The sequence below is a fragment of the Anabrus simplex genome, chromosome 6, assembly GCF_040414725.1.
Source record: "Anabrus simplex isolate iqAnaSimp1 chromosome 6, ASM4041472v1, whole genome shotgun sequence".
Lineage (NCBI taxonomy): Eukaryota > Metazoa > Arthropoda > Insecta > Orthoptera > Tettigoniidae > Anabrus > Anabrus simplex.
In genome coordinates this window covers 96,824,491-96,848,252 of record NC_090270.1, presented here as the reverse complement: position 1 = coordinate 96,848,252, position 23,762 = coordinate 96,824,491, and the positions used below count along the sequence as shown (strand labels likewise).

Sequence of the window (23,762 nt, the reverse complement as noted above, 5' to 3'; positions counted from 1 at the left end):
ATGATGTTATTATTTCAATTAGAGATGGGTTCTCGATACTTTTAATACCTCAATAGCCAAGAGGTAATGATATAGAATGATACTACTACACATGAGCTCTATACCTTTTTGATACTATGTTCATAGAATAGTAAAATTTCTAATTAATATTGTCAACTTGTCAGAAGTAGTAGATTTTTAAGTGGTCACAAGGAGCACGTCTCAACTCTTAAGTTTCAAAATAGCAGGTAGCAGTTATAACAAGAAACTGGGTTCATTGTAAAAATGTCAGCACCTTTAGCACAAAACCTGATTCTGATTTTAGATTACTGTTCTTTTCAAGTCAGTTGATATTTTTAAGTGACAAAAGTTGGTACACTTTTGAATAATATGAGTGAAGTGTGGAACTCTGTCAGTGATAATCATACAATTTGCCACATTTGTGAAAAGAGTTTCTCGCGAGAAGGAAAATTTCACAATACTAGCAACCTGACGAAACATGTCACCTCAGATCATAAAATTGTTTTTACTGAACATGAACATCCCAACAAACAAAAATTTGAAACAGTGAAAATATAACAAGTGAAGAAATGGCAGTAGAAGAGTCCGTACCTGTTCTCTCCATTTCGAAGCCACTATTCTTGTTATCATTGCCATCAACATCATCACAGTGCTCAAATAATAGTCAGCCTACTCTCACATCCTTTCTGGATGTTAAATCCAAATTCAGATTGAGAGATAATCAGCTGAAGGTATTTACAAGGAAAATAGCTTATATGATATGCAAAAATAACCGTTTAGCACTACAGAAAATAAAAGATTTAAGCAACTGATTCAGCACCTTGAACCTAGAGATACAATACACCTACTAGTAAGCACATATCAAATAACAACCTCCCAGAACTGTATCAAGAAGTAGAAATGAGAGTAGAAGATAAGCTTAAAAAAAGGAGATATCATAGCTGTTATGACTTTGTAGACCAGGATTACAAACTTCAGCATATATGCATTAAAGTGATACCACTTGAAGATATGTCACACAGGTTAACATATTGCAAATTTCTTGAAGACATTAGAAACTTGGGGTTTTGATAGATAAAATTAGTAATGACAATGGTTATAACGTAATAAGTTGCATGATTTTGGGAAACTATTTTCTCAATGTAGCTCATACACTAAAACTTGTTCTGAAAGAGGGACTTTTCAGTTCAAAGAACATTGAGAATCTCATTGCATTATATAGAAAATTAGTAGGAAGTTTCAAATATTCCTCAAAATCAATAAAAAATTCTCAAAGATGAGAGGAAACATCTTTCTCCACCACAACACTGCCTGGTTCAAGATGAACCTACACAATAGAATTCAACTCTTCATATGCTAAAACAACTTCAAGAACAGAAGAGAGCCATTGTATTCTTATCTGCCAATCCCACCCCATCAGAAAATCTTACAGTATCACAATTGGAACATACTGATTTACTGATCAATGCATTATACATTTTTGATCAAGCATTACTCGCCTTAGTTCTTCTACAGTGACAGTGCCCAAGACGAGCCCCATTGTGAACAGTGTCGTGTCTCATCTTCAAAAGCCATCACACAGTGAAACAGGAATTGTGACAGTGAGACAGTCATTGATGGATGCAATTAATATGCAGTACAAAGACTATGAGCAGAACAAAATATGTTCCATTGCAACGCTTCTGGACTGCCCGCTTAAAAAGGATGAATTTTTCACAGTTAAAGACAAACTGCCACAACATGCTAATCAGCAGGAGGATCCTGAATCTACAATTATAGGTTGCACTTAAATAAAACCCAACCCAAACCGAACCCCATGGCACAACAGCCCCGAAGGGCCATGGCCTAACACGGGACCGCTGCTCAGCCCGAAGGTCTGCAGATTATGAGGTGTCATGTGGTCGGCACGACAAATCCTCTCAGCCCTTATACTTGGCTTTCTAGTCTGGGGCCGTTACCTCACTGCCACCTAGCTCCTCAATTGTATTCACATGGGCTGAGTGGACCACAAACCACAAACAGATCTAGGTAAAATCCCTGACCTGGCTGAGATCTGAACCTGGGACCTCCAGGTAAGAGGCAGGCACACTACCCCTATTCTATGGGGCTGGCTTGCACTTAAATAATCACTAAAATGAGTATATTGCATGTAATGAACTTAATTTTTAACATTCGTATTGACGTAAATACTCAACTCAATAATTGAGAATAGTCCACCCTTTTCAATATCAGATAAGTCTGGCTCCATGGCTAAATGGTTAGCATGCTGGCGTTTGGTCCAAGGGGTCCCAGATTCAATTCCTGGCAGGGCGATGGATTTTAACCTTAACTAGTTAATTCTGATAACTTGGGGCTGAGTGCCTGTGTTGTCTTGAACATTAGAAATCATCCTAGGTAGGGCCCCATCCTCACAGACATGCAGGTTGCCTACAGGCGTCAACTCAAAAGACCTGCTCTAGGCCTCTCCGGAGGCCATACATTATTATAATACCAGATATTGTATTTAAAAGAAATATATTTTCCAAGTAATTTGCATTAAAAGTACGTTTATCCCTCGCTGGGGACATCTTCAGCTTGAAGATACATATTCCAAAAATATGTACCAAATCGTTGTCGGCAGTTACTCGTTTCCGGTTTACAGATTTCCTGGGTAATAGCTCACTTCAATTCACAGCAGTTTGTGTTTAAACTTCCAGTAACTGTGCAGGCCAATTCTTGCGTAGAACATATGTCCACACATCGTGCGGCTGATGGACAGGGGAGATCTTGGCTGGGTTTGGCGAAGTCTAAGTTCCTGTCGCTTAATATCTTCATGTCTGTGGCGTTCTTGTTTGAAGTGTTGAACTGAGGCACAGACACTTTGCCGCCCTAGTAAACGGTCCTTAGCAAGTGTTTCCCAGTTTTGTGGGTTTATTTCTGCCATCTTGAAGGTTTGTTTCAGTTGGTCTTTGAAACATCTCATGGGGGGGCACCCCATGGTCTTGAACCGGAGCTAAAAGTTCATAATACATAACAAATAAAGACAATAAAATAATTAAAGTTTGGAACACTGCATATATTATAACACTATTGTCTTACTTGTTCTGCTTTTCAATGCACAGTGCTTGCATAGTATGTTTTATGCTAATTTCAGTTTATAAAAGATGATAACAGGATGACATTTAAATTTGTTGAATTAAAATCTCTTCTTGGAAGTTATTTGTTTGCACTTAATATTAGTATCTTGTTGAAGTTCTGATGGGTTTGTTGTTATTTCCTAGCAAAGGAAACCCCTCTCAATCGTTTGACTGCTGTATGGATGTATAGCTCGCCAGCTGAACTTGAAGAATTTGTTTCAAAATATTTATTGACGAGTCTAGAAGAAAGAAAAAGATATTCTAATTTTTATTGTAGGGAGTATTGAGACTATTGTGGTTACTTGAAATAAGTAAATGAAAGAAATAAGTACCCATTTCCCTGCTGATCCCTTTAGAATGGCGAGCGTATAATGGTATTACATTCATACTGCCGGCGACTGACTAAGTGTCAAGCAGCTATAAGGGCAGGAGGGATAAGGCTGCGGTGCGGAAGATATGTAGAAGGGGTGTTTGTGTTGTCATTAATAGTTCTACTATATTTTTTTTCTGAAAAGGTATCTTAGATATCTTCTCTAGCAGATTATTAATATCTTCAGTAATTTCATTTAAACTATAGTTGGGGTTAGTTTTCTGGTCTATTTGTATGTAAATGGCTTTAAAAATATTCATTAAAACGCCTTTGTTTACCGTGCATAAAAGTATATATGATTTTTTCTGCATTTATTAGTTCCTGTTAACGTGTTATTAAAAACTTCTTCCTGTTTGGCCGATATGTCGCTTTACATTGAGAGCAGGTAAGTTTGTACTGTAAATGCCTGAATTTAAAAATCTTACTTTTATGCATAGTACTGTGATGATTAAAAATTACTTGGCTGTTTGTGTTGTTGGTATGGAAAGTCATATTATGTTTTCTGAAGGTACTGGTGACTTGATAATGTTACTATTTTTGAAACTAAATGTAGCAAAAATCTTCTTGTTATTCTTCGATGAGTTTGGATTGAGGTTTATTTTTTATTTTATTAATTATTCTGTCTATCTAGTTCTTGTTATAGTTGTTGCTATTTGCTATTTTGTAAATAATGTTGACTTAAAAAAAAATTCTGCGATAGAGGATGTTATGCTCTATTGATCTGACTACAAAATGTAGTGCTTTTCTGAGATTGGGGTGAAGCGAATCATGTTTTATTGTATTGATTAGAAAAAATAGTAATACAGATCCTGAGGGACACTCTAAAAATCATTTCCATCTATGCCTGAGAGCATGATTAACATTCCTCCTCCCTGCTTCCCCACGGCAAAAAAAAAAAAAAGACAACAACAGCATTAATGATTATAAATTTCCACTCTTTTGATGTTTTTAGCTTCTACTGAAATTGTAACCTGATTGTATTACAGATGAATGGTTACCCTCATTAGAGGACGGATCATGTATTACTTATTTACCACAATTTTCTTCAGAAATATGGAAGGTCTAAAGAAAAAAGGACGAGCACCCATGTACATATAAAATGTTCCCTAGACCTACCTTAAGATGACATATTATTTACAATGTTTACATAGTTTACAAAATACTTAAATAGTACTGTGCAAGATATTTATTTCTCATTACTCATTAATTCTACTGATAGCTAATCGCCCATTCATTCAATCATTCCTATGCTCGTATACTTCCTTTCACTCTACCAGAGTGCCATTCACGCATTCCTTTCTTGCACACTTCCTTTCACTCCACCAGTCTGCCATTCATGCATTCCTTTCTCACACACTTTCTTTCACTCTACCAATCTGCTATTCACTTATTCACCCACACACTCAAGGACACATGTAGCAGTTACATTAAATTACATTTTCTTTATGTAAATCCAAAAATTTTGGAAGAGGCAAGTTCTTGACATCCCCTGACAGCGAGTTCCATACCTTTGCGAAATGCCAACAGAAACCCTTCTGAAAGGCAGAGGTACGGGCAAAAGGCGGGCAAAGGGTAACTCTTTTGCCTCTCTGAGCTGAGTGATAAACAAGTGATCGATGTAGGAAGAGATGAATTTTTATAGAGAAAGAGAGGGATTTCCAGAGAAAGATCAGGCCAGTTTATTTGGCTTTTGTATCAATGGAAGTTACCCTTATTGGGAAGGAGGGGGAGTGACGTTAATTAGCCTTTTGGCGTGGAGCTGTACTCTCTGCAGCTTGTTCATGTTCTCTGCTCTTGTGGGATGCCAAGCAGGTAGACCATGTGTCAGTACGGGTCAAACCATGCAAAGGTAAGGTGGCCTTACTGCTCGTGGACTGAAGCCTCTTAAATTCCTATATAGGAAGCCCAGGATTTTTGTTGCCTTGCACCTTGCCTCTTCAAACTGTACTGTATATTCCACTTTAAATTGCCACAAATAGTTATGCCATGTAGTTTGAAACTAGTTCAGTGCACAATAACATGTTTCCCTTGATTATAACTACAGTATTTGTAACAGAACTTCTGGACCTGCTCATTCTCATATATTTAAACTTATTTACACTTATATTCAAGTTATTTACACCGCATCACATAGACAGATTCTCCATATCTGATTGTAGAGCAAGGGTGTCTTTTTTATTTCTTATACACCTGTACCATCACATTGTCGTCGCCATATTGGGCCAATGATGATGATTTCATATACATTTTGAATGACAAGTAGTTATTATTTCTTAGTACTGTGAGGTGAAGAAAATTTAGTGCATGGTTATTTTCAATTTCTAATTTGAACTTAATGTGAGGGTCTATTTTATTTAACTGATCTAGTATTGTAGTGACTTTTAGTCTATTATGGCAAAAAAGTCATCGACATATCTAACCCACAATAAGATTCCCTTAACGCTATTTTGCATTTTTTTCTTTCCAAGTCATAATGGAAATATACATTGAAGTACTATGCTTACCAAATCATAGTAGTGATTAAATTGATGAAGTGGATTTCTAGGAGTGAAGAGCACCATCACTGAACCATCCTCCACATATGGAGAAAGAGTAAGAGACTTCACACCAGGTGGGGTAATCCAGACCGTAACTTGATGGATGTTATGAGAAATCCACTTGGTAAGACCTTCCACTGTTAGGTCACTTTCATGAACAAACTCCTAGAATGAGAAAGATATATTACAGTATATAGAAGATTATGCAGCAAGGATAAATTTCTTCATTTTATGCATGAGCAACACTGATTAATTAACTACTCTGAGCGAATGTTTTATTAGTAAAGCATATATGTCAAGAGTTTAAAAACTGAAAATATTTAGGACTGAGATAACTTCAAATATCTTCTTAAATAATATCTTTACCACAGTTTCATTCCACATGTACAGCCTAATGACAGGCATATTAAAAACTCCAAGTTCAATAGCAGCTGCCTTGTTAGTCACAACTGCAAAGCTGACTTCTCTATGAGGATCTCTTTCAAGAAATTTTAGAGCAGTTGAGTAAAATGTGTGGAATCCAGGACCACCAACATTACCAGTGAAATTAAAAACACCAACAACAACAGCCTGAAAGAGAAAATAATTCAAACTTCCAATGAAAATTCATCTACTTCTAGTTCATTTTTATGTATGTAGTAATTACAATACTGTTAACAGATAAATTTCACAAGTCATAACATAACAATATTGTATAAACAATATACAACATGGGTAAACAAAATAGGTATGGTAAGAAAAAGGGCAACCATGAAAATCGATTTGCGCATGAAACCTGCATGTTTGAAGACACATTCTGTAGGTTCTTATCTACGAAACTCTTTGTTCCAAGACTGCCAAACTTTGCACACCTTTTAACACCAGCAAGGACAAAATACATGCACAACATCAACTACCTCTCTCTTTTAGTTGATCAACAAGAATGAAAATAGCAAAAAATCATATATAACATTTTCTGCCACAACTTTAAGGTACAATTTTTACACAAGATATTACCTTACGAATCATCATTATTTTTTCTGCAAGTTAATAACACTCGTATCTATATTAAAGACAAGTGTATCCAAAAAGTATTTTGTCCAATAAAAAATTTGGAGGTGTGAAACTTATATTTCACGGAAAAGTACACTATTTGCAATTCAAAAAGTCACTTTCAGAAATGTTAGCCGACAGCTGAGAGGGAGTGGCAGTGATGCTGCCATATTTAAATAAACTTTTGTTTCAAGAACACATACTGTACATATTATATATTTTTGGATTCAGGAAAATTTACTCTATTCAAAGAAGTGAAAAACTAGAAGTGAATTAGATTTTAGATGACTTTCCACATTCGGTGCTCTTAATAGATATAACATTCTGAAGATACACATTCATCTCTGAACCCACTGTAGTAGCAGTTCTTTTCATATTAGCACCCACTATCCTTCTGACAGCCCCCTCCCACTCTCATTCTTCTACCAATTTAAGAGATTTTATACAATTTACAACTACTGTATCTTGACATTATAAATGGCAGTCAAGTTGTACTGCCTCTTAAACAATTATCACCACCACCACTGCAACTAATTGCCATTATATACCATTTTTCTAGATACAATCAACAAGAGTTAGTTGTCATCGAACCAGCTCAACATTTTACCCACTATCAAAGTATCTTTATATTATTTTGCCCTCAAGACTACAAAACCCTTTCCATACAAGAACATAAAGTCAACACATTAACATAAGCTCTGCTTGTCTTCTGGGATACAGGCTGTGTTGATGTTATAGATAAATCAACGTTTCAACCACTATTCAGGAGCCCTTGTCAAAAAGACACAGGCTGAGTAGATAGCAGCAAGAATGCAGTATTGACTCGTCTTTCTCAAACGGGTGTTTCCAGGATTTGTGCAATGTGACCCAGTGCACATATCTTTACGTTGTCTAGAGACTTGACAAACTACGCTAATCTGTAGCCCCTCTTCTTTCTTGATCAAACAGTTATCATGTTTCATTATCTCCAGAGCTTCTTAGGAGAGACATGTATGGTACTGACTGGTGATAGCCAGAACCACAGTTTCCTCAAATTTTGTTTCATGATTGAGGAAAGAAAGGGGTGCTTCACCATTACAGGGCTCAGTTTGAATGAGATGACAATGATACTTATGTTCTTCCATCCTGGTGTTAATATTCAGTTTAGTGGTCCCAATATAAATCTTCCCAGATGGATAGAGAATGTGGTAATACCTGTGCTGAAGAGAGGATCCCAAGGGTCCTTAGCTGAGCATAAATGCTGGGATAGTTTCCTTGTAGTTTAAGGTGGTCTTGATATTGGGGTGCATTACTGGGATGTATGGAAGAAATATCTTTCTTTCAAGAGTTTCTTCCTGTTTCTTCTCAGATCGCGGATATTTCATTTCTACTGTATACATTAACTTGCAAATCTGAGAAGAAATGCTTCACTGGGCTGAGTGGCTCAGATGGTACAAGGGCTGATCATCTGAGCCCAGCTTGACAAGTTCAATAATGGCTCAGTTCAGTGAAATTTGAAGGTGCTCAAATACATCAACCTTGTGTCAGTAGACAAGAACTCCTACGGGACAAAATTCAGGCATCCCAGAATCTTCAGAAATTGTAAAAGTAGTTCGTAGGACTTAAAACCAATAACAATATTGCTGTTATTATTATAGCATATTGCTATCGTTCGTCTGCACTTGTCCTGCTTTGTGACATGGTCCACTCTGTGGCTTCAATGGCTTTGTCTAATTCAGACATAGGTGCTTAGGTTTCCTTTGTTTCTTTTCAACAATTTCCAGTTTACCACATCTTTGTAACTGTATCAGTTCTCTCACAGGAGTACTTTTTCAAATTATATTTCTTATACTTTTTAGTTGTAAGTACAGACTACTCCTTTTTAAAATCTTTACGTTATAAATATATTTCTTAAAAAGTAATGTGAGAATAAGATTAGATGTGAGGGTTTGGAGAGTCCTATACATAAGTGCACATTTTGTGAGTTCATGCTGAATAATATGCCTAAAGGCGTACTAGATCCTACTATTGATACTTTATTAGATAGGGCCTCTGTGGTGTAGGGGTAGCATGCCTGCCTAGTCTTAGGAATGGCCTTCCTTGCTTGTGCTATTCTGCATTACGTCCTCCTTACTTCTGCCACCATTAATTATTCTTATTATCCAACTAATAAATATTCATCAACTTCCTTTAAGACTTCATTCCCTAATCTAATATTTCATGCATCACTGGAATTAATTTGAATGCATTCCATTGCTTGCATTTCAGATTTCTTTCTTCCATCTCGTACTCCTCCAAGACTGTGTCCATATCACTTCACAATCACTGCATAGTCCGACTCATTGGCTGAATGGCCAGCGTACTGGCCTTCGGTTCAGAGGGTCCCGGGTTCGATTCCCGGCTGGGTCGGGGATTTTAACCTTAATTGGTTAATTCCAATGGCACGGGGCTTGGGTGTATGTGTTGTCTTCATCATCATTTCATCCTCATCACGACGCGCAGGTCGCCTATGGGAGTCAAATAGAAAGACCTGCACGTGGCGAGCTAAATCCGTCTTGGGATATCCCGCCACTAAAAGCCATACGACATTTCATTTTTCATCACTACATATTTTCTGAAAACTCAGAGAAAATAACAATATCATCAAAGAATCTCAAGAATCTCTCCTTGAATTGTGATTTCCTTTTCCACATTCCTCTTTGATTTCCTTTTACTGCCTGGTCTATAAAAACACTGAGAAGGAGAGAGGACAAACTGCAACCATGTCTTATTTTTTTCTGGATAGCTGCTTCTTTTTCATAACTCTTAATTTTTATCACTGCAGACTGGTTTTTGTACAGATTGTAGATAACCCATCTTTCTTTGTATTTGATTTCAATTACCTTTAGAATCAAATAGCTTGATCCAATCAATATTATCAACTGCCTTTTCTAAATCTACAGATACCAAGTATGTGCGGGCTTGTCGTCCTTGATTCGATCCTCTTACATACATACATACATATATTACATTACATTATGGACTGTTATGCCTTTCAGCATTCAGTCCCCACACCTCTGTGAATTTACTAAATGCTTCCACAATCCTTTATTTGTAACTAGCTCTGTGGCATCATTTAATTTAATACCTCTTATCCTTAAATCATTAGAAACTGAGTCTAACCGTCGTCGTCTTGGTCTCCCTCTACTTCTCTTACCATTAATGGCTGAGTCCATTATTCTCCTAGGTAACCTATCCTCCTCCATTCGCCTCACATGATCCCACCACCGAAGCAGGTTAATATGTATAGCCTCATCAATTGAGTTCATTCTGAGAATCCTTCTGCTAGTGTTCCCACCTGTTTGTACCAGCGATCATTCTCACCACTTTCATGTCGGTTACTTCTAACTTATGAATAAGATATCTTGAGTTCACCCAGTTTTCATTCCCATAAAGCAAAGTTGGTCTGGAAACAGACAAGTATAACGATAGTTTCATCCAGGAGCTGACTTCCCTTTCTTTTTCTTTTGCTAGTTGTCTGACGACTAACACATTGAAGGTTTTCAGCAACGCAAGGATTGGAAAGGGCTAGGACTCAGAAGATAGCAGCAGTAGCCTTAATTAAGGTACAGCCCCCGCATTTGCATGGTGTGAAAAAGGGGAACTGACTTCTTTTCTCTCCTCTAAGATCAGACACATTAGCTATGAGTGTTTCTTCATTTATTTGGAACACAAACTGCCTCAGTCCTTTTTAAATGCCTGCTTTATTTTCATAGCTCTTGATTCTTATCAATGCAGACTGACTTTTGTACAGATGAATAGATAACCCTTCCTTCTCCATTTCAACTTCTCTCTCCAATCCTCTGTAAATAAAGTGTATTAAAATTTTGCAAACATGAAATATTTAACTAATATGGCAGTTTTCACATGTGAATGCACCTGGTTTCTTCGATATAGAGAAAGCATTCTTTTAAAAATTGAATGGCACTTCACCGGCATCATTCATCTTTCACACATTAAATTGAATAGCATTGACATGCCAGTTTCTCCCAAGGGAGTCAGGAATTCTGAGAGTATATCATCCATTCCACAGTCTTATTCCTACTTAGGTCTCGCAAAACTCCGTCAAATGTTGACATCAAAACCGGGTCTCCCATTTCATCAGAATCGACAGCCTCTTCTTTTTCCAGTACATTATCACCTACTTTCTTCTCTTGTTGCATGTATGTGAAAAATATTTGGCATCCTTTCCTTACACAATTCACCAAAAATGGAGCATAATTTTCCCTTCTTCCAACACATCTCTGTCACATCTTATATAGCCGATATTTTGATGAGAAGAATTTCAACTATGTATTGAGAGGAAAGAGCTGCTGTTGTTATTAGGATCTGCAGGGCTCCTCAGTCTCATGATCTATCATCCAGTAATTTCTATCTCTTTCCAGCAGGAAATTGTCAGCAATACTTAACAAGAACTACAGAGTCATGGATACTTTCTGAAAAAAACTGCAAAAAAATGGGGTGTTCAGTTTCAATATTTCCCTTTATAAGGTTAAAAAAGCAGGGTATTTTTTTGAAGTAAAGGAATTGATGTATGGGTGTATATATATATCAATAGGCTGACCAGATTTTCCAGGTGAGAAAAAAAGGGACTCACTGGTTTATACTTCATTTCAGTACCTACAATTCATTACCTAATAATGTTATTTTCCTTTACGTCCCACTAACTACTCGTACAGTTTTCAGAGACGTCGAGGTGTTGGAATTTTGTCCCACCAGAGTTCTTTTACGTGCCAGTAAATCTACCAACACGGGGCTGATATATTTGAGCACCTTCAAATACCACCGGACTGAGCCAGGATCGTACCTGCCAAGTTGGGGTCAGAAGGCCAGTGCCTCAACCGTGTGAGCCACTCAGCCCAGCAATTCATTATCTTATCTAGATGTTATGATAGTGATAATAATAACTACTGTAAGCCAGCAGCTGAAAATACATATCGATACATACCAAGCACACAGATTAATCTAGCATATTGAAAAGTAAAATAATATACAGTGCTCTCATTTTAGGAGGAAACTTCGGATCATTCTGCCGCTAGCAAACTTCCACCTCTCTTAACTATAGCAAGGGAAGCCAGCTAGCCGACAGGTAACAAAACAAGGAAATTAGATTACAATGGAAATACTGAATTGTGAAAATACACATTTTTGTTTCATTCTTGTTCTTGGGATGCTGGCAATAATACAATTAAAGAATTGAAAAAAATTACTAATTTCACGCCTTGATTAAAAACCGGGACAGTTGAGTGAAAACCAGGATGTCTGGCGTGTGCATATGCACGCACACGCACACACACACACACACACACACACACACACACACACACACACACACACACACACACACACACACACACACACACACACACCCACCCCTGTGAGTGCATGCACACCCAAAAATAAAACTCATACATAAATTAGTACACTTAAAAATAATTCTACATTCTTCTAACTATTTGGCTACTTTTATTTCCAGACCAAAGTCTAGTCTATATTTTACCTTCCCATATATTGATAATAAGCAATTGTAAGACTAACATCATGCCTAGCCATGAGGTTGACAAGTTCTGCTCCTCGTTCGATTCTTTCCAAAGGTCTCAGGATAAACTGCAGGAATCTAATCATATGAGCAGCTTCTTTAATGCCCTTGTACTGAATGCCTTTGGTATGTTGAGTGTAGGCAATTAAAACTGGAAAATGTTGAATCTTAGAAAACTGCTGACGGCATTCACTGAGAGGTTGCCAACAATTTATGGCAGCAAAATAAACCTAGAAACAGAAATAAAATTATTAAGTTGATCAACACCTGTACAAACTAAATTCAAGATGATTATTAACAAAACACACACATACAAATACAGAAGAGTTACAAAACATCAATACAGATTTAGTTCCACAGTGAAAGAAAAAAAAAACCACCCTCATGGTCCTTGTTTTATAATTTTATAATAAATATGAAACATCAGCTTATTAATGTAACAAAATTGAATCCAAAAATATCCAAAGACTCACAAAGTAAGCTTGTCATAATATATGGGACAGCAAGCAAAGTTTTGTCAAAACTCCTTTCAGAGTATTCTTTTCCAAACTTTCTAAGATTTAATAATAATAATAATAATAATAATAATAATAATAATAATAATAATAATAATAATAATAATAATAATAATAACCACAATCATCACCACCATATGAACCTCAGCTATCAAGTTGGCAGACCTTCCGAAATGTCGCCATCTAGGTGACCAGCTCACCAATTTTTTTTTGTAGCGAGCTCCAGAATTCACGTTCACTTTTATTACTTTGATTTTTCATATATGATTTAGCATACTGCTGATAGTATCGTTGATCTACAATTAATTATTTTCTCAGATGAATGGTTTCATTACATGGTTAATTCACTGAATAATAGGTACTGGAGCACAGAAAATTTATGATTAATACAAGAAGTTCCAATGCATAATGTAAAAAATTGATATAAGGAATGCTGAACAGGAGGAAAAATAACAGGGCTCTCAGTTTTTTAAAACTGTAAATTCAGAGAGGTACAACACACAAATATTTGTAGTAATTAAGAACAGTTGTCCAAGTCCAATGATGAAAGACAATCTGTATATTTCAACAAGATTTGGGATAATTTGGAACCAATAAGAGAGGTTTTCAATAAGAGGATCATTAATAAAGGGTTAACGCTTGTATATTCCCCTGAATTTAGCGTGCAGAACTTTATCTGTAAAGAACACTCAACACAAAGTTTACAGGAATAACTAGCATTCTGTAGATGAACTTAAAGAAAATAGCAGGGAAGAAATTAGAAGAATTGGAAGCAGAGCTGTTGTTAAGTAAGAAGACATATAGCAAGCTTTGTGTATGTCACTAAGAACCAAATTTACCACATTGTAGGTTCCACATACTGAACATGGAAACATAACTCAGACATGACACCATTCCTGACAGCGACTCGGTGCATACAGAATGGCAGTACTAACATCACTCTGTCACTTTCATATTGTCAAAGCAAAAGATGAGACTGACAACAGATCTATAAAAGCAACAAACTTGCTCTAGCCCATACCAGAAGATACAGAGCAATGTAAAACAATTGGTTTTAAGGGCAATTTGCAGATGTGCATATACACAAGTTGTTAATGAATACCATTCAGAGGTAATCCTCTACTCTGTTCCTGTAAGTATCAACAATTCTGTACAATTTATATATACTAAAAATCTCTTTAGCATTATATTTGAATGAAGGAGAGGATGGACTACAACTATTAGAGCCCTATAACTGATAGATTCTTCAGTCTATCAAAACTAATATCGGATAAAATGAAATTTAGAAAAATACCTGAAAAAGAAAGAAAGAAAAAAGAAAACTTATGGGTATTTTCTAAATTTCTTTTTAACATATATTAGTTTCGACAGGCTGAAGAATCTAACAGTTATTTTTTTATTTACAGTTTTTACAATTTGCTTTACGTCGCACAGACACAGATAGGTCTTATGGCGATGATGGGATAGGAAAGGCCTAGGAATGGGAAAGAAGTGGCCATGACCTTAATTAAGGTACAGCCCCAGTATTTGCCTGGTGTGAAAATGGGAAACCATGGAAAACCATCTTCAGGGCTGCTGACAATGGGGTTCGAATCCACTATCTCCCGGATGAAAGCTCACAGCTATGCGCTCCTAACAGCGTGGCCAAGTTGCCCGGTACCTAACAGTTATAGATCAACTAAGTTGAAACTGAAAAGAAATCGCTCCCACTATAAAAAATCGTGCGTTGAGTCACTGTGTATCTAGATCAGATGAGAGACATTGAGGTATTGGAGGATAAATGGAATCATGGAAGAAATTCTAAATACAGTGGAGGATATAGTTGACAGAATAAACCAAAAAGGGCAAAGAAATGAATGGTATGCTATACAGGACAAATTACCTAAAACTTGAACGCCATATATTTCTGAAATGATGGGCTATTTTCACAGAAATGAAGTCAAATCTGGTGAACGAGTCAGCCAAGGTACAGATGCCCTTCGTTCAATTCAACGATTTGAAACAATCAGTGAAGACAACCTGTAGTACATCATGCACTATGCACTGGCCAGCCATCATGCTGATATAACATGTTCCTCCTAGTCTCCTAACATCTGTAGAAATTTGTCTGTTAGGAGGTGTAGATACTTTTGAGAATCTAGTGTTCCTTCTTTGAAAATAGGGCCTGTGAGCTGAAGGTTCACTATTCCACACCACACATTTAAACTCCATGGACACTGACGTTTCACCTGACGAAGCCAATGGGGATTGTTTACGGACCGATAAGGCATGTTTTGCAAGTTTACTTGATCAAGATTTGTAAATGTTGCTTTATCACTAAACAAGATACCTGATAAATCTGGTGTATCTTGTCTTAATGCCCATGTACAAAAGTTAACATGATTCTTAAAATCATTTCTATGCAGCTCTTGATGCAGAGACACGATACAGATGGAATTCACGATGGTGGAGAACGTATAGTACACATGCCTGACTCATTCCACTTCCTTGTGCAATTGCATGGGAATTAGCATGCAGATTTACATTAATTTCACCCCCTTCTCTACTTGCTCCTTTGTTACATTTTCTAGGTGTTACACTTCCAGTTTCACATAACTGGTTGAAGAGTTAACAAATAATTTTCAAGACGAGTTATGTCTATTGGGATATCGTTCCATGTACAGAGCACAGTAACAAACAGCATTCTTCCCACAGTCTCCATACATCATTAATATGTCAGCCTTTTCAGCACTGGTAAATACTATCCTCCACCACGTCCTACTTCTTGAACTATCACAAAGTAATTGACAAGGATGTTGCAATGCAATCAGTATACTGTAAAGGAAACAAACATACAAACATCATTGCCTTGTAAGTAAGCAGTTGAATGGAGTGCACAACTGTTGGTATTCACAATTTTTAAACTATAATAGCTCAAAAACTACTTGTACTAAAATCCTGAAAAAGAACGCCACTGATTCTAATTTCCTCCAGTTTCATTTTGTTAATGTCAATAAGCATTGTTCCATTTGAAATATGTTGTGTTGTTGTTTGAGTCATCAGTCCATAGACTGGTTTGATGCAGCTCTCCATGTCACCCTATCCTGTGCTAACCTTTTCATTTCTACGTAACTATTGCATCCTACATCTGCTCTAATCTGCTTGTCATATTCATACCTTGGTCTACCCCTACCGTTCTTACTACTTACACTTCCTTCAAAAACCAACTGAACAAGTCCTGGGTGTCTTAAGATGTGTCCTATCATTCTATCTCTTCTTCTCGTCAAATTTAGCCAAATCGATCTCCTCTCACCAATTCAATTCAGTATCTCTTCATTCGTGATTCAATCTATCCATCTCACCTTCAGCATTCTTCTGTAATACCACATTTCAAAAGCTTCTATTCTCTTTCTTTCTGAGCTAGTTATCGTCCATGTTTCACTTCCATACAATGCCACGCTACACACGAAAGTCTTCAAAAACATCTTTCTAATTCAGATATCAATGTTTGAAGTGAGCAAATTTCTTTTCTTAAGAAAGCTCTTTCTGGCTTGTGCTAGTCTGCATTTTATGTCCTCCTTACTTCTGCCATCGTTAGTTATTTTACTACCCAAGTAACAATATTCATCCACTCCCTTTAAGACTTCATTTCCTAATCTAATATTTCCTACATCACCTGTCTTCGTTCGACTGCACTCCATTACTTTTGTTTTGGACTTATTTATTTTCATCTTGTACTCCTTACCCAAGACTTCATCCATACCATTCAACAACTTCGAGATGATCTGCAGTCTCAGATAAAATAACAATATCATCGGCAAATCTCAAGGTTTTGATTTCCTCTCCTTGGACTGTGATTCCCTTTCCAAATTTCTCTTTGATTTCCTTTACTGCCTGTTCTATGTAAACATTGAAAAGGAGAGGGGACAAACTGCAGCCTTGCCTCACTCCTTTCTGGATTGTTGCTTCTTTTTCAAAGCCCTCGATTCTTATCACTGCAGACTGATTTTTATACAGATTGTAGATAATTCTTCGTTCTCGGTATCTGAAATATGCAGCTTTCTAAAATAACACAAAATCTGTGCATGGGCTACAATTATGTGCCCTTGGTTACATTTCACTTCTGTGAAAATGCACATCAATAGCATCTTCCATTTCAGAAATATTTGGGGTGCAAATTTTAAGTGATTAATCCTGAACTAGGGGGAGAACATGACCAGGAAGAAAACAGTAATAAGAGGAACACCAGCAGGATGAAAGATATTGAGGACAAATGCAATGCAGGGAAGACCACATGAGAAAAGAAATGTATTGAGGAAATGTTTACAACAATTCTAGTTTTAAATTCTTACAAATTATGATTCTAACTGCATTTATGTTTTGTAGTGTCCGTTCTTTGTTAAAAAATCTTGCATAGACCTCCTCAAGAATCAAAACATTCCTGAAGACCTGGTACACCAATAAAGAGACCACTCTCTCTGTATTCGCCAACCCTGAGCTAAAGGAGCAGCTGGAGGTGAAACTGCACTTACAGCAAGGACAGAAGAAAGAAGGAGTTCTATGTTAAAAGAAAGTTACAAACATTTTAGTGAACAATGGACAATATATTAACATAATACTAGCAAAAAATACAATATGAAAACTAGCTATTGTAATTAAACTAAGAATGAATAATTTTGTTTAAACCCAGATTAAAACAGAAAAACTGAGGTAGGGTTATATACTATGTGATATCTGAAGCCATCTCTTTTCAGTTTCAACTCTGTTATAAATTTAATAAAGTTGTATAAAGCTTTTTTGAGTTAATGGAAGCATTATAGTTTTTGTATTATTTTGCTGTGAATTATGTCCAGTTATTAGTTGTCAGATCTCTGTCCATCATATGTGTGTTTTTGTACGCTTAGCTTCTTGCCTTTGATGTCATATTTAAGAATATTAGTGTAAAGTATTTTTCATGAATGGTGAATTTTGTTTGTTAGAAATTGTATATACTGTATATATCTGAATCTGCCCAGGATAGCTCTGGTGAGATAAAAAGTGCAAAGTTCACTACCGGTAATGTCTTCTGGGCAAGAACAAGTTTGTTGCTTTCTATTTTCTGTCTGTCTGTCTCAGTCTCATCCTTGGCTTTGACAATATGAAAGTGAGTGAGGTATGAGTGATGCTAGTAACACCATTGCCAATACAGTCAGTCCCGGAGATGGAGTGAGCATGCTATTGAATGGGTTGGCTGGTGTATGCATTTCAGTGGTCTTGGCAGACTGATATGTTTCTGGTTGGTGAGGAAAGCAATAGGGAAACCACATCACTTCTCATTTTCTCCCTAGAACATCTCCTCAGTGACACCTAGGTTATCAATGACAGCTTAAGGTGGATAATGTACCTGACTGGTACATGAACGCAGGACTCCAAGGATGTAGGAATTTTTACACAAGATTTCAGAGAGCTCAGGCTCGAAGGCATGTCTTACCATAAAGACAGTTTAGGGAGCCTCAAGCAGGGAGTATAGTTACGTGGGACAAGGAGATAGTGAGATCAGAGCAAGAAGGAAGATCCCTTCAAATATTTGAACTTAACCTGGAATCCCCAAACGAAAGAAAAATGCGACAATGCAACTTTGAAACACCATTCAGACAGAAGAAATTCAATATCTCTGAAACCAGATGCTAGATAGGCATGAATTATTGAAGCTATTAATGAGTTAATTTGCTATAACATACTGATATTGTAGAAGTATTTCACCATAATGGTTTTCAGAAGAAACTCAACCGACATCCGCTGTGGATGAAGAGGGAAGAGCCCCGTGAAGAGTGAGAGTAGCATCATAAAGCTCACTTATAAAGTATTTAACTGAGTGAAATTGTACACAATCGAATGCCAGACACAAGTAGGTAACTAATCCTTGCTAGTCAAGAGCTATGATTTAAGGGACTTGGTACATTTTTCTGACCACAGACAGAGGAGCTACCCTATCCCGAACACATTTGGTCACGTGCCCAAGGATGAAATAAACTGACAGATGGTCTTGCCTCATTCTCCAGCTGAAAAAGTGAATTTGTGAGTTACATATGCCTCTCAGTCAAGCTCATGACAGTGTCGGTACGAGTGTATACTTATTTTGGTTCCAAGAAGACTTCAGCAGAGAAACTTTATCTCAGTTATTGCAGGCTTCCAATTAATTTGTGTATGGGAGAGGTGCAGGAACAAGTATTAAATATAGTAAATGCTGAACTATGAATCACACCTAGCAGTTATAGTTACTTTCAGGCTTGCCAAACCATAACTTGATTATCAGAGCAGGTAACTAATATTCATCACAAGAAAAAATAACGCCTGTGCCGCCAGTGAATTACTTCAGTATGGAAGTGTTTGTAAATTTACACACACGCTGCATAACCACTGTGCTTTACATTTTTCCATTGTCATCCAGAAAGAGAGAAGAAGGGACTTTGGAATGGAGATCATCGCTGCAGGACGTGAACAATCTTCTATAGTTGCACAGTATAAATTTCATTCAGTATTGATGCTTTTTCCATTACATCATTTTAAATGTAAAAATCCTCCTATTCAGTACATCGTAGTATTTTACATCTATAAAGACGACATATCTACATTAACTATACACGTTTTGATCCATTTTAGAGTCATCTTCAGTGGAAATTAAGTCTTAAAAACATAAGTTACAATAAAACACAATTTCTAAATAAACCATTTAACATGTGGCTTATTAAAATCTTGCAATAGTGTTCTGGTAATATATTATTGACACCTAATTAAAATCACTGTCTTGAGATTGAATCTCTTGTCTTCCATATATATAAAACCTGGAGTGTAGGTTAAAATTACTCCATTTGTGAGCTGATGTTCTTTATAACCTTGATGTTGTTGTTGTCACTGATATACTCTATTAGGAAGATTAGTGTTATATTACATATAGCTGTGAACTGTTGATATCAGCTGAAGAGTCATCAAACGGGTATTCTATGTTATCTGCAATGGAAATGATCCAGTTCAAAGTATATATGGAAAATGTAATGTACGTGTTGTAATAAAACTGTGCAATGCCATCTAGGCTAACAACAAAGCCAACCTTTACTGCAATCTGAAAATAAAGGTAGCAAAATAGGTAGAGATAAAGGTTTTCTTTTTAAGAAATGCCTTAACAATAATGTAACACCTAAATTTCTTAAGGTCACCAAAACCACTCACCCAGAAATATGGCACAAATATGCAATACCCAATTAAGAACAGATAAAAAATTTGGTTGAGAGAAGAAATTAAATTTCTCCAAAGGAAGAAATCATTTTTGATGAAACCCACCTAGAAGTCCCTATCCACTTCACACCATTAGAATGGACATCATTCAAAACACATGTTACTACTAAACTGAACAATATATTAACTAAGAAACAAAGTACACTAGAAAAAAAAGGGAAAATTTCCAAAATCCAGGAAATCAGAAAAAAGTAAACTCTCCCAATGAGAAAAACCCCCAGAAACTTTCATCCACCAGTCAAGAACATTAGTAATTCCAACCTTAGTAATGAAGATCTAGAAATATTAAGTAATGGATACAACACAATTGGATTAACCCATCAAAACAAGAGAATGTGATCACCACTATAGCAGAGAAAGAACTAGCCATTAATAAATTACCTACAGAAAAACAAGAGAAAATTAGATGAGACAAAGAATAAATTACTATCCATTTTAAATCAAACCAATAAACCAAATCTAGATCAGTCCACTAATAATAAAATCAAAAACTTCAAAAATAAAATAAAAGAAATGACCTAATAATAACCAAGGTAGACAAGGGAAACACAGTGGTAATTATGGATAAACAGGATTAAAAAACAAGGCACAGGCGTTCTTCACAGAGAACAAAGTAAAATTAAGAAAGACCTGAGCCAAAAAATACACAATGATCTAAAATCATTAATTAAAAACAGCCTTTTCCTATTTGGTGATTATGAAAAAAACCAAGACTTACAACTATGAATCCAAGATTACAAACAGAGAAGATGAAGCCTAAAATCCATTATGATAAAATCCCTATATGACCTATCTATTTTAGAGATAGTCCCACATATAAAATAGCCCAATACATCCAGAGATTCCTAAAAATACACTATCAGTTACAAGCGAATACTTCAGTTAAGAATTCTATCGAATTATGCAATAAAATTTAAAAATATAAATATTCCAAAACACCATACACTCCACTCGTTCGATGTAGTAAATATGTATGCCAACATGCCCATCAGTTACATCATCAAATTAATACAGAACAATTTAGTATGGTTCAGCAATTTGAGCATAGGAGAAATAGAAGAGTTTATCCAAATCTTAAAATTCACACTGAATAATAACTACTTTAAGAGCTTCCGTGGCTCAGGCGGCAGCGTAATGGCCTCTCATCCCTGGGTTCCGTGGTTCAAATCCTGGTCAATCCATGTGAGATCTGTGCTGGACAAAGAGGAGGTGGGACAAGTTTTTCTCCAGGTACTCCGATTTTCCCTGTCACATTCCATTCCAGCAACACTCTCCAATATCATTTCATTTCATCTGTCATTCATTAATCATTGTCCCAGAGGAGTGTGACAGGCTTTGACAGCCGGCGCAATTCCTATCCTTGCCGCTAGATGGGGCTTCATTCATTCCATTCCTGACCCGGTCGAATGACTGGAAACAGGCTGTGGATTTTCATTCAATAACTACTTTACTTCTAATGGTACAATATACCAACAAATAAGGCTACAAATGGGACCTCCTGCATCAAGGATTTGAGCTAACATATATATGGATTACTTGGAGCACATTCGCATCATAGACAAAATTACAGAAACAAAGCATTGGTCACACTATGTGAATGATACGTTTGCTATCACAGATACTAAGATCAATAATGGGACATGATACTGGAACAACTCAACAAGATTGACCTCCCACATACAGCATTTACAACTGAGAATGAAAACATGAACTCCATTAACTATCCAGATGTAAAAAAACAAACAAACTGTATTTTGACATTTATAGGAAGCCCACTCACACTCTCAATACCATTAAACAAATTTTCCAACTCCCAGGTGCACAAAAGAGAGCAGCATACAACAGAATGAGAGAACAATGAAACTACCACTATCTCAAAAGAAATAAGAACAATTCATACTATAGAAGAATGGATTTAACAAGACTTTCATCAACAAAAACCTTAATACACACAGAAATAAATGTAAAACCACACTTATACCGGAATCCACCCAAAAAGAAAAAACTGCTACCTTCACATTCAATAATAGCAGTACACAACAGATAACTAACGTTTTTAAGAAACATAATATGAAAATAGCATTCAGAACTAACAATACCAATGCTAGACTAATTTTCGATTCTCACACTATTATTATATATTATTGCCATTAAGACAGTGGTTGAACTTGAATTTTAATTTTGGCTTTTTTTTTTTTTTTTTTTTTCCTTTTCTCTTCCCAAAATCTTTTCATTCTTAGACTGTGTTGTTTCCTTTGTTCAGTCCATACTTTCCCTGTTTTTTACTCTCTTTTACTTCAAATTTCGCACTCATAATTTTATTTCTGAATATGTTTCTTTCATTTATCAATGCCTTATTGATACCTGCTGGTTGTAGATCTTCTATTTCTTTCAGCCAATTGTTTTTTTCTTTATTGAGCTATTAGCTACATCAAAAATTCACTTTGTGAGTTGCTGCTGTCCATTCTATGTAGATGCCCACAAGACATTACTATAACAATCTCTGTGTATTGTTCCAAAAATCTTTGAGGATTTTACTTTATTTTTTCTGTCTCTATTATACCTGATTTTCCAATTGTGGTTGTTTCTGAAGCATAAAAGGCTTCTGGTTTGGACTGTCTTGATATGTTTCTTTTATTGTAGTGTATCCATGTAAGTTTGTATGCTTTCTGAAGTTTGTCTGTTCTGTCTGTATTGGATGCCTTATTTGATCCTCCTATTTGTACACACACCCCTAGATACTTGAATTTTTCTACTCTTGTGTACTGTTATATATTCTTTCCATATACTGTGTTTTCTCATACAATATCTGTAGACCTGTTTTGATAGAAATCAATCAATCACTACTGATCTGCATTTAGGGCAGTCGCCCAGGTGGCAGTTTCCCCTATCGTTTTCCTAGCCTTTTCTTCAATGATTGCAAAGAAATTGGAAATTTATTGAACATCTTGCTTGGTAAGTTTTTCCAATCCCTAACTCCCCTTCCTATAAATGAATATTTGCCCCAATTTGTCCTCTTCATTCCAACTTTAATTTCATATTGTGATCTTTCCTACTTTTAAAGACACCACTCAAATTTATTCGTCTACTGATGTCATTCCACACAGTCTCTCCACTGACAGCTCGGAAGATACCACTTATAATACCAATATAGTTGGTCTGTTGTTGGACATTATCATTCGGAACAAATATTTCAGGTTTCCTATGGGAATCAACAGCTTTATCACATACCACTTAGTCGAGCAGCTTGTCTCCTTTCTCCCAAGTCTTCCCAGCCCAAACTTTGCAACATTTTTGTAACGCTACTCTTTTGTTGGAAATCACCCAGAACAAATAGAGTTGCTTTTCTATGGATGTTTTCCAGTCCTTGAATCAAGTAAT

General features: G+C 36.3%; 1 protein-coding gene across 2 annotated transcripts in view; it reads right to left on the bottom strand.

The window, feature by feature from the left end:
• LOC136876111 (thioredoxin domain-containing protein 11) overlaps positions 1-23,762 on the bottom strand; it is a 120,208-nt gene that overhangs the window by 82,770 nt on the left and 13,676 nt on the right. For both annotated transcript variants that reach the window (XM_067149781.2, XM_067149782.2), the window contains 3 exons: positions 12,612-12,842; positions 6,390-6,593; positions 5,991-6,188 (listed from right to left, as the gene is read on the bottom strand). In XM_067149781.2, the coding sequence (XP_067005882.2) occupies positions 5,991-6,188; positions 6,390-6,593; positions 12,612-12,842 (633 nt within the window). The remainder of the gene's footprint in view (positions 1-5,990; positions 6,189-6,389; positions 6,594-12,611; positions 12,843-23,762) is intronic.